The sequence below is a fragment of the Castor canadensis genome, chromosome 4, assembly GCF_047511655.1.
Source record: "Castor canadensis chromosome 4, mCasCan1.hap1v2, whole genome shotgun sequence".
NCBI lineage: Eukaryota > Metazoa > Chordata > Mammalia > Rodentia > Castoridae > Castor > Castor canadensis.
In genome coordinates this window covers 66,165,816-66,177,834 of record NC_133389.1, presented here as the reverse complement: position 1 = coordinate 66,177,834, position 12,019 = coordinate 66,165,816, and the positions used below count along the sequence as shown (strand labels likewise).

Genomic DNA, 12,019 nt, shown 5'->3' with positions numbered 1-12,019 from the left:
GGACAAATCCTAATTCATATATCATGTCTCAAAAATCCTGGCTAAACTGGCCCAAAAGACCAAAAATTGTATGTTCTCCCTCATATGCGGACATTAAATCAAGGGCAAACACTACAAGGGGATTGGACTTTGATCACATGATAAAGCGAGAGCACACAAGGGAGATATGAGGACAGGTAAGACACCTAAAAAACTAGATAGCATTTGTTGCCCTGAACGCAGAGAAACTAAAGCAGATACTTTAAAGCAACTGAGGCCAATAGGAGAAGGGGACCAGGAACTAGAGAAAAGGTTAGTTCAAGAAGAATTAACTTAGAAGGTAACACACATGGCTCAGGAAATCAATGTGAGTCAAATCCCTGTATAGCTATCCTTATCAACTAGTAAAAACCCTTGGTCCTTCCTATTATTGCTTATACTCTCTCTTCAACAAAATTAGAGATAAGGGCAAAATAGTTTCTGCTAGATATTGAGGGGTAAGGTGGGGTAAGGGAGGTGGTGGGGGGGAAGAGGGGACAAATGACCCAAACATTGTATGCACATATGAATAAAATAAAAATTAAAATAAAATCCTGGCTAAAGAACAATCAGTCTATAATCAATATTTCAAAAGCCTAAAAATCTCCTGATGCCTAGGAGCTGAGCAATACACTTTTTAAAAACTCCTGAGCTAAGAAATGAGAAGATACATTGACTAGGGGATGGGGATGGGGCACTGCTCAGTGGTAGAGCACCTTGCCAAATGTGGTAGGCCCTGGGTTCCAACCCCAGCACTGGCAAGAAAGAAAGGAAATACACTAAACAGAATAACAATGAAAATTATGACATACCAAATGATGTGAATAAAACTGTAGGATGCAGCAAAACCTATGTTCTCAGGAAAATTTATACCACCATATAGATGCTCATATTAGGAAAGCAAGGCAAAAAATTAGTGAGCTATGCATTCATCACAAGAAGTTAGAAAAACAACAGGTTAAACCACAGAAAGTAGAAGGAAACTCGTAAGACTGAGAAATATCTGGTGATTATGACCAAGAAAAAGAAAAAGAGGCAAAGAGCCAATATTAGAAATAACACAGGAGCTGGGTGTGTGGGACACACATCTATAATCCCAGCACTCAGCAGGCTGAGGCAGGAGGACCAAAAGTCGGAGGCTGGCCTGGGTTACATAGTGATACCCCGTCTCAAAAAACAACAAAGGAGACAATGCTTAAGAACCTAAGTTATGAAACAATCACAAGAAAATATTAATTACTGTGATAAATTTCAAATTTAAACGAAAGATTACAATTCCCAGAATATTACAATTTAGTAAAATTGACAGAAAAAAATTATCAGAACAGTACTAAAAGTCTTAAAGTAACTGAATCTGCAATTAAAAAGCATCATAAAGAACGTACTAATTCCAAAGGATTTCATCTAACAACATCACTCTTCTGAAGACGGAGAAAATTAGGCCCAACAAAATGTTGATATCCAAACCAGACAAGGACATTGTAAGAAAACACATTCATCTCACAAAGATGCAAAACTCTAAATAAACAATTAGGAGGACCTAATGATATTAGATAAGACATCGTCATCTAAAGTGAGGCTTATTCCAAATATATATATAAAGAATGGATTAGCATGTGCTACATAGTGGGTTCCAGGACAGCCTGGGCTACCTAACAAGACCTTGTTTCAAAACAAAAACAAATAAAAGGTTTAATATTCAAAAACTAGTTAGTGTAATTCAACACATTACCGAAAAAATGTAAAAAAGGAGACAGCTCCTGTTCACCTTGATAGACCCATAAAAGCATATGATTCAATCCCATTACAAGTTAAAACCAGAAAACAAAAAACTAGCAAGCAAAGATTAGAAGGAAACTTTCTTGTCCCAAAGATAAAAGCTTGCAGAATTTAATACTCACTGACAAGCTTTTGCAGTGAGTCAGGAAAACCTAACACCTTCACTTCAACACTATTCTGAGGTCTAGTCAAGTGAAGGCAAGACAAGGTAATAAAAGTATTAAAATTATACATGAAGAAATAAAACTTGTAATTTTCAGATAATATAACTGTGTATGTACAAAATCCAAAGAATCTATGGATAATTATTAGAGTTAATAAGTGAGTGTGTTGGATATAAGGGGAGTACATTAAGCAAACAAAAACTGTATTATGATTTATCCAGAATGAACACAAACGTAAAGTTTAGAAAAATATGGAAATGTTAGAACTTAGGGAGAAAGCTAACAAGAGACATGAAAAATCTGTACAACCATAAAACAGAGAGAAATTAAAACAAATATGGAAGATACATAATCTTTTGGGTTAGAAGATTCAGTGTTGTATCAGGAGGCAGAAGCAGGAGTGTTGTGAATTCAATTCCAGATAGGGAAATTCAGTGAGACCCTATCTCAAAAACAAACTACAAACTAAGGGGTTGGGAGCAATGCTCAAATTGGAGAGCATTTGCCTATCATGTGTGAGGCTCTAGGGTCAACCTCAAGAATCCAACCCTCATTCCCCGAAAAAAGATTTAATATTACAAAGATGTCACTTTTACTGTCCTATAACTTAAATATTCTCAATAAAAGTCCAACATCGCTGTTGATGGGTTATTTGGTTGGCATGTAGAAGCTGACAATCTGATGAATATGTACGGAAATGTACAGGACTTACTCTACTAGATATCAAGGCGTATTATAAAGCAACAATAATCATGAAAAAGTACTCAACTTCATTAGTAATCAGAGAAATGCAAATTAAAACAAGGAGGTACCACTATACACCTACCAGAATGATTAATACCATGTCTTGGAGGATACGGTTTAACAAGAAATGTTACTCACTACTGGAAGACACCTAACATTGTCTAAAACACTATGTTGAATTTACTTTAGCAAGACTGCAGACCCTACACTTATCAGTTACACTCTGGACATACCACACTTGACTGCATACACACTGCCAAAAAGAGAGTACTAACAGAGCACTATTTAAAAATCACTCAACATGGGAAATATCCCAAACATCTACCAACAGTAGAATAGATATAAACTATAAACGTTCATACAACAGAATACAATACAGTAAGGAAAACAAGTTTCTGTTATACTCACGTGACAAAAGCTGAAGTGAAAACCGGCAAAGAAAAGGAACGTAAGGAACGTGGTTTCTTTTAGATGAAGTTTAAAACAGGCAAAATTAACACAGGGGACTAGAATAGTGTTCAGAAGCAGGCAAAAAAAACCCAATGTGCTTTCTGGGGCGTTGGCAATGCTCTATTTTTCCCCCGCCGCAGGTTTGGAGGTGCAAAGTGGAGGAGTAAAATCTGGTGATGGCCTTGCTAGTAGAGTCCAGAAGTGGCACAGGCCGTAACATGGGAAGAGACAGGGAATGCTAGTGTTTGTATGTGTCTGGGTTCTCTTTCTTGACCTGAGATATTCACATGTGTATAAACTGTGATAATTCATTCATTTAAATCTGTTTTATAAACTCTTGATGTATATTATAAATTGATGAAAAGGTATTTTTCTTTTAATTTAAATGACACTTGTAATAAAATTGAGGCCATGGGGGGGGGGAATCTACATATATTTTTCACAGGTTAACATGTCTCATCTTGTTCAAGAACTACAACAAGATAATCTTAGACTTCCTTTAAGAAAGGCTTAGGCTACCTCTGTTTTGCCTTTATTGGCAGTTAAAGTCACATCATTTTCATCCACTTGTGATGTACTCTCCAGTGCTTCCATCTGAAGGGTGACTGATCCTTCACTTAGCTGTGTCTGGGATTGTTCATTTAAATCTCCTACAGGAAATAAACAACATTCAACTTATAAGTATGCACTATCTCAGAAATAATGTGGGATAAGGACCAGTCAAACTGATTAAGTGCCAAGGAAGAATTTTTTTTTTTTTAATTCATATGTGCATACAAGGCTTGGGTCATTTCTCCCCCCTGCCCCCACCCCCTCCCTTACCACCCACTCTGACCCCTCCTTCTCCTCCCCACCCCCTCAATACCCAGCAGAAACTATTTTGCCCTTATTTCTAATTTTGTTGTACAGAGAGTATAAGCCATAACAGGAAGGAACAAGGGTTTTTGCTGGTTGAGATAAGGATACAGGGAGTTGACTCACATTAATTTTCTGTGCATGTGTGTTACCTTCTAGGTTAATTCTTTTTGATCTCACTTTTTCTCTAGTTCCTGGTCCCCTTTTCCTATTGGCCTCAGTTGCTTTTAAGGTATCTGCTTTAGTTTCTCTGTGTTAAGGGCAACAACTGCTAGCTAATTTTTTAGGTGTCTTACCTATCCTCACACCTCCCTTGTGTGCTCTTGCTTTTATCATGTGCTCAAAGTCCAATCCCATTATTGTGTTTGCCCTTGATCTAATGCCCACATATGAAGGAGAACATACGATTTTTGGTCTTTTGGGCCAGGGTAACCTCACTCAGAATGATATTCTCCAATTCCATCCATTTACCAGTGGCTGCATAAAATTCCATTGTGTATAGATACCACATTTTCTTAATCCATTCGTCTGTGCTGGGGCATCTTGGCTGTTTCCATAACTTGGCTCTTATGAATACTGCTGCAATAAACATGGCTGTGCAGGTGCCTGTGGAGTAACCCGTGTCATAGTCTTTTGGGTATATCCCCAAGAGTGGTATTGCTGGATCAAATGGTAGATCGATGTCCAGCTTTTTAAGTAGCCTCCAAATTTTTTTCCAGAGTGGTTGTACTAGTCTACATTCCCACCAATAGTGTAAGAGGGTTCCTTTTTCCCCGCATCCTCGCCAACACCTGTTGTTGGTGGTGTTGCTAATGATGGCTATTCTAACAGGGGTGAGGTGGAATCTTAGTGTGGTTTTAATTTGCATTTCCTTTATTGCTAGAGATGGTGAGCATTTTTTCATGTGTTTTCTGGCCATTTGAATTTCTTCTTTTGAGAAAGTTCTGTTTAGTTCACATGCCCATTTCTTTATTGGTTCATTAGTTTTGGGAGAATTTAGTTTTTTAAGTTCCCTGTATATTCTGGTTATCAGTCCTTTGTCTGATGTATAATTGGCAAATATTTTCTCCCACTCTGTGGGTGTTCTCTTCAGTTTAGACACCATTTCTTTTGATGAACAGAAGCTTTTTAGTTTTATGAGGTCCCATTTATCTATGCTATCTCTTAGTTGCTGTGCTGCTGGGGTTTCATTGAGAAAGTTCTTACCTATACCTACTAACTCCAGAGTATTTCCTACTCTTTCTTGTATCAACTTAAGAGTTTGGGGTCTGATATTAAGATCCTTGATCCATTTTGAGTTAATCTTGGTATAGGGTGATATACATGGATCTAGTTTCAGTTTTTTGCAGACCACTAACCAGTTTTCCCAGCAGTTTTTGTTGAAGAGGCTGCTATTTCTCCATCATATATTTTTAGCTCCTTTGTCAAAGGTAAGTTGCTTATAGTTGTGTGGCTTCATATCTGGATCCTCTATTCTGTTCCACTGGTCTTCATGTCTGTTTTTGTGCCAGTACCATGCTGTTTTTATTGTTATTACTTTGTAATATAGTTTGAAGTCAGGTATTGTGATACCTCCTGCATTGTTCTTTTGACTGAGTATTGCCTTGGCTATTCGTGGCCTCTTGTGTTTCTATATAAATTTAACAATAGATTTTTCAATCTCTTTAATGAATGTCATTGGAATTTTGATGGGAATTGCATTAAACATGTAGATTACTTTGGGGAGTATCGACATTTTTACTATGTTGATTCTACCAATCCATGAGCATGGGAGATCTCTCTACTTTCTATAGTCTTCCTCAATCTCTTTCTTCAGAAGTGTATAGTTTTCCTTGTAGAGGTCTTTCACATCTTTTGTTAGGTTTACACCTAGGTATTTGATTTTTTTTAAGGCTATTGTAAATGGAATTGTTTTCATACATTCTTTTTCCGTTTGCTCATTGTTAGTGTATAGAAATGCTAATGATTTTTCTATGTTGATTTTATATCCTGCTACCTTGCTATAGCTATTGATGATGTCTAGAAGCTTCTGAGTAGAGTTTTTTGGGTCTTTAAGGTATAGGATCATGTCGTCTGCAAATAGGGATATTTTGACAGTTTCTTTACCTATTTGTATTCCTTTTATTCCTTCTTCTTGCCTAATTGCTCTGGCTAGGAATTCCAGTACTATGTTGAATAGGAGTGGAGATAGTGGGCATCCTTGTCTGGTTCCTGATTTTAGAGGGAATGGTTTTAATTTTTCTCCGTTAAGTATAATGCTGGCTGTAGGTTTGTCATATATAGCTTTTATAATGTTGAGGAACTTTCCTTCTATTCCTAGTTTTCTTAGAGCTTTTATCATGAAATGATGTTGGATCTTATCAAAGGCTTTTTCTGCATCTATTGAGATGATCAAGTGGTTTTTGTCTTTGCTTCTGTTAATGTGGTTTATTACGTTTATTGATTTTCGTATGTTGAACCACCCCTGCATCCCTGGGATGAAGCCTACCTGGTCGTGGTGAATAATCTTTTTGATGTGTTGCTGAATTCGATTTGCCATTATTTTGTTGAGGATTTTTGCATCAATGTTCATTAAGGAGATTGGCCGATAGTTCTCCTTTTTGGAGGTGTCTTTGCCTGGTTTTGGGATAAGTGTAATACTGGCTTCATAAAATGTGTTTGGCAGTTTTCCTTCCCTTTCTATTTCATGGAACAGTTTAAGGAGGGTTGGTATCAGTTCTTCTTTAAAGGTCTGATAGAATTCAGCAGAGAATCCATCAGGTCCTGGACTTTTCTATTTGGGGAGACTCTTGATTGCTGCTTCAATTTCATTTTCTGTTATAGGTCTATTCAGGTGATTAATTTCCTCTTGGTTCAGTTTTGGATGATCATATGTATCTAGAAATCTGTCCATTTCTTTTAGATTTTCAAATTTATTTGAATACAGGTTCTCAAAGTAGTCTCTGATGATTTCCTGGACTTCCATGGTGTTTGTTGTTATCTCCCCTTTTGCCTTCCTAATTCTACTAATTTGGGTTTTTTCTCTCCTCATTTTAGTCAGGTTTGCATTTGTATGGGAATATCTTTCTCTAGATTTGGGAAATTTTCCGTTATTATTTTGCTGAATATATTATGCATTCCCTTCGCTTGCACCTCTTCTCCTTCTTCGATGCCCATGATTCTCAAGTTTGGTCTTTTGATGGAGTCGGTGAGTTCTTGCATTTTCTTTTCACAGGTCTTGAGTTGTTTAATTAATAGTTCTTCAGTTTTTCCTTTAATTACCATTCATCTTCAAGTTCTGAGATTCTGTCTTCTGTTTGTTCTATTCTGCTGGATTGGCCTTCCGTTTTGTTTTGCAGTTCTGTTTCGTTCTTTTTTCTGAGGTTTTCCATATCCTGGCTGTTTTCTTCTTTATTGTTGTCTATTTTGTCCTGAGTTCATTTATCCATTTATTCATTGTGTTCTCTCTTTCACTTTGGTGTTTATACAGTGCTTCTATGTTTTCCTTTATTTCTTCTTTTGCTTTTTCAAATTCTCTATTTTTATTGTCTTGGAATTTCTTGAGTGTCTCCTGTACATTTTGGTTGACCCTATCCAGTATCATCTCTATAAAATTCTCATTGAGTACTTGTAGTATGTCTTCTTTTAAATTATTCTTGTGGGCTTCATTGGGTCCTTTGGCATAGTTTATCTTCATTTTGTTGGAGTCTGGATCTGAGTTTCTGTTCTCTTCATTCCCCTCTGGTTCCTGTACTAATTTTTTGCTGTGGGGAAACTGGTTTCCTTGTTTTTTTCTGTCTTCCTGTCATTGTCCTTGGTGTTGTTACTGTCCCTGTACTGTGTGTAATTAAGTATTTTCTAGCTTGTAATAATAACAATGGTAATATTGAGAATGGAAGAGTGAGCTGAGATGGAAAGCAAGAAGTTAAAGAAAAGGGGAAAACAAATATACAGACAAGAGGGAGAAAGCAGAACAAGGTATCAGACAAGAGGGTTTCAAAGGTATAAACAGGGAGTGTTAGTGTACTAATCGACAGTAAGCTGAACAGACAATAGAGAGACAGAGAGAGGATTGAAAATCAAAGATAAGAAAATAAAAAATAAGTATATGAAAGTAATATCTATATATAAAAATGAACTAAAATAAAATGGAAAATAGAAAATTAAAAAAAAAAAAAAACAACCAAAAAACTTCCAAGTTCATATGCAATGCAATTTCAGTCTTAATAATTTGGATGTCCGTCTCAATCTCCAGTCCTTGAGTTGGTGCCTCAGATGTTGTTCTGTAGTTGTCTCATCAAAGGGGATGCATAAAGTAGAACAAAACTACACTCACACACACACAGAAGAAAGAAAAAAAAAAAAAAAAAGCCCCACCAAGTGTCCCCAGTTCAAATGCAATACAGTTTCAGTAAGTTTTTCGGCTTGCAGGTGTAATTCAGTTGTTCTCTCATCAAAGGTAGGGAGAAAAAGAAAAAAAAGCGTCTGGAGGCAGTTCTGAGAGTGGTATCTGCAACTGTGGCTTGCCTGCCTGTTGCTTTCAGCCTGTAGCTGGTGGAGTTATTTATGCAGATCTCTGGGGTGAGCTAGCACTCACCTGGTCCCACAGGCTTTGTTTGCTCAGAGTTCTCCTGTGCGGGGGCCTCTACTACAGGCTTTCCCCTTTCCAAGCACTGGGAAAGGTGACACTGCCCCGCGTTGTCAGGCCTGCGTGTTTATTTACAATTCACGTGGGAAGTGGGTCTTCCCTCCTCTCACAAGCTTCCCTGCTCCTGGTTGCTGGGCGCGCCCCGCTTCTGCCAGAGCCTCTCCGGCCAGCCCGGCTTGTTTATTTACAGTCCCCGGAAGGATTCCCTTCCCCCAATCTTCAGCGCTCAGGGCGCCCCACCCTCTTTCCAGCGTGTCTTAACTGTTCTTATTGCTTAGTACTCAGTTTCTCTTTTTTTCCTGGGTGGAGGTCAGTCTGTCCAAGGGGCTATGCTGCTCTGGCCCAGGCTTGTCTGTGGGGCTACCGCGGTACCGCGAAGCTCACCTGGTCCGCGTCTTCCCAAGCCGTATGGGCGCCGGCCACTGGCGGCCCCGGGGGCCCTCCTCGGTTCTCCGTTTAACGTGAAGTGGAGATTCTCTGCGCCGGCGTGATTCAGAGCTGCTCTCTCTGCTGCCTTTGTTGGCTGAGCTTTCTTATGGCTTCCAGGAAGAAGACTGTAAACCCATAAATCCGGACACTACTTCTTGCTCTCCTTCCAGAAACGGGCGCTGCCCTCTGACTACTTGACAGTTTCTTTACCTATTTGTATTCCTTTTATTCCTTTTTCTTGCCTAATTGCTCTGGCTAGGAATTCCAGTACTATGTTGAATCAAGGAAGAATTCTTGTACACCAAGTATCAGTTGTCTTCACTAAGACTGTTTAAATGTATAGCCCCTGGGAGAAGGACAAGCTTTGAAGGAAGATTGTGAACTTTAATGTCTTCCTTGCAAATGCAAGTATTAATTCACTTAACTTTTCAGCTTCAAATATTGTACACTGAATTCAAAAGTGTATATTTCTTTAGAGTAATATAAATTAAATTCACTGTATACACAGACCTTTTATCATAACTCCGCTATTAGAATACAAGCTCCTTAAAGAATGAAGCATCTCACACAGCTTCATATGACACATCTATCAGTAAAGGAGAGAGTGGCTCAATAATTCTAAGTTAACCAAGAAAATCTGACTTATTTATCATATATTCACACAGTCTAAATGTCAAAATATCTCTTTTAACTAAAAGTCTATCTAAATAATAAATATATCTGTTATTCATTAACTCAGTAATAGGCCAAACTTAACTAGCCCATTTGAAATTATGACTTACTGTAGATTTTTTTATTTTGTTTTGCTTTTCCCATCCAGTACAGGGGGAATCCAGGGCCTTATACTTGCTAGGCAAGGGCTCTACCACTTAAGGTATACCTCTAGCCTTTTCCCTCTTTGAGATAGGGTCCTGCTGGGTTGGACTCAAACTTGAGATCCTCCTGCCTCCAAGTCTCCAGTAGCTGGAATTATAACCGTGCACTACCACACCTGGCTTACTATAGATTTTTACAAAAGGAATTGGGCAGATTTTGGCTATATTGTTTCTACTTTTGATTGAAAAGGAAATGTAAGGTTATGTAAGAATCAAGTAAGTCTACAACCAACATTGAAAAATTACAAAATAGTATGTATATTTTTACTTACAACACTATTATTAAGTTAAATAACAAGAAAGCACTGCCAAAACAAAGACAAAACAAAATAAACATATAAAAGACCCTTTCATTTATTTCATTACCTGAAAAAAGATCCTGGTTAAGATGAGTCATTTCTTTCTCTGAATTACCTCTTGATGCATCAGATTTTCTTATTAAAGCAACAGGCTCTCTCTCCTCTGGAGATCTAATAAAATAACCAAATGATGGCTACAAAACAAATAAATGTGAATTAATTTTCCTTAATTTTCAACTGCTTTGAGAAATTCTAGACTATTTTATCTAATACTGCTAACACAACAAAACGACTTCAAGAACACTGTTCTTTCAATTAAACCTCAAGTAACTAGATGAACTTGGGAAGTCCAGTTTTACTTCCTTAATATTAGCTATCACTTAATCATTAGAACACTGTCAAATAAGTTAGTCTTATTAAGAAATCCAAAATAAAACAATACAGAAATTCATGCTTATTTCTCCAATCATTGTTCATTCACATAACTATAATGTCAGGCACAACTCTAGCATATCAAAGAGAAAAAGAGTCAGAAATTCCTGCTTCGTGGAACTGACAGTAGAGTGATACTTTGTTTTAGAAAATAAACATACCAAGAAAATATATATTAAGAGGTATGTTCCTGTTGATTTGCATGAAATCCTCAGAAAGATCATGTTCAAGGAGCTTGCTGGAGGGTATGGAATTCCCACTTATACCACTTATACTACTTTCACATGATAAACCTAAAATGTTAATTAATTAAATACACTCATTTTTCACTCATTTTTTATTGATTGTTAATTTGGAATATTCTTTACTTTTCTAACTAAATGGCAAAAATAAAAATTTTGAATAACAGATCTATTTTCCTAAGACTCAATGTTTTGTTCATCTGTTTAAGCAGGAATTCAGAGCCAAGCACGGTGGGCCACACCTGTAAAGCCAGCACTCAGGTGGGCTGAAGCAGGGATTTATGTTTGAGGCCAGTCTGAGCTACATAGCAAGATCGTACCTCCCCACGCCAAAATTTAGTTAGTCCTCAATTTTACTCGTAATTTCAAAAATCTCAATCAATCCAGAGTAAAAACATTTATTTCTCTAAAACATTTATTTCTTAATTCACTCAATAGATGAGACAGGTCAACCAAACAACTGCAAATTGAAATTCTGTTTTATCAACTGTGATTTCTAACACTACCTCTCTTCTTTCAAAATTATACTCTGCCACAGTTTGGATCTGGAGTGTCCCCAAAGGCCCATACTAAGGACTTATAGCACTTAAGCACCAGCTTATAACACCATTGGGAAGTGGTGAAATCTTTAGGAGGTGGGGCCTAGTGGAAGAACATGCCCTTAAAGAGGATCTTGGAAATCTGGCCCTTCCTGTCTCTCCTTTGCTTCCTGGCTCCCATGAGTTAAGCAGTTTCCTCTGCCAAGTGTTCATGCCATGATGTACAGTGCTGCCGCAAGCCCAAACCAACAGGGCCACACTATCATGGACTGATACCTCGAAACCATAAGCCAAAACAAAACCTCTTCTCCTTTAATGTTGATCTCAGCCATTTTGTCACATTAACAAAATTAACACACTCTTAGTGAATCTGGTTTTAGTAAACACGCTCTCAATGACACTAATTCCCTATATGAAATTTATCAGCAAGTCCTCTGACTCCTCCAGAATAAATCATGAATCCTTGTATCTTTTATGTTTGCACCTATCATTCTAGTCTCCAACCTTCACCATCTCTTTTCTTGTTTACTAAGTGTGTGCCTGCTTCTGTTCCTCCTCTGTGCTTC

General features: G+C 37.6%; 1 protein-coding gene across 10 annotated transcripts in view; it reads right to left on the bottom strand.

Annotated features, from left to right (window-relative positions):
- Positions 1-12,019, bottom strand: part of Cep192 (centrosomal protein 192) — a 127,471-nt gene that overhangs the window by 78,345 nt on the left and 37,107 nt on the right. For all 10 annotated transcript variants that reach the window (XM_074070389.1, XM_074070385.1, XM_074070383.1 and 7 more), the window contains 2 exons: positions 10,308-10,434; positions 3,675-3,805 (listed from right to left, as the gene is read on the bottom strand). In XM_074070389.1, the coding sequence (XP_073926490.1) occupies positions 3,675-3,805; positions 10,308-10,434 (258 nt within the window). The remainder of the gene's footprint in view (positions 1-3,674; positions 3,806-10,307; positions 10,435-12,019) is intronic.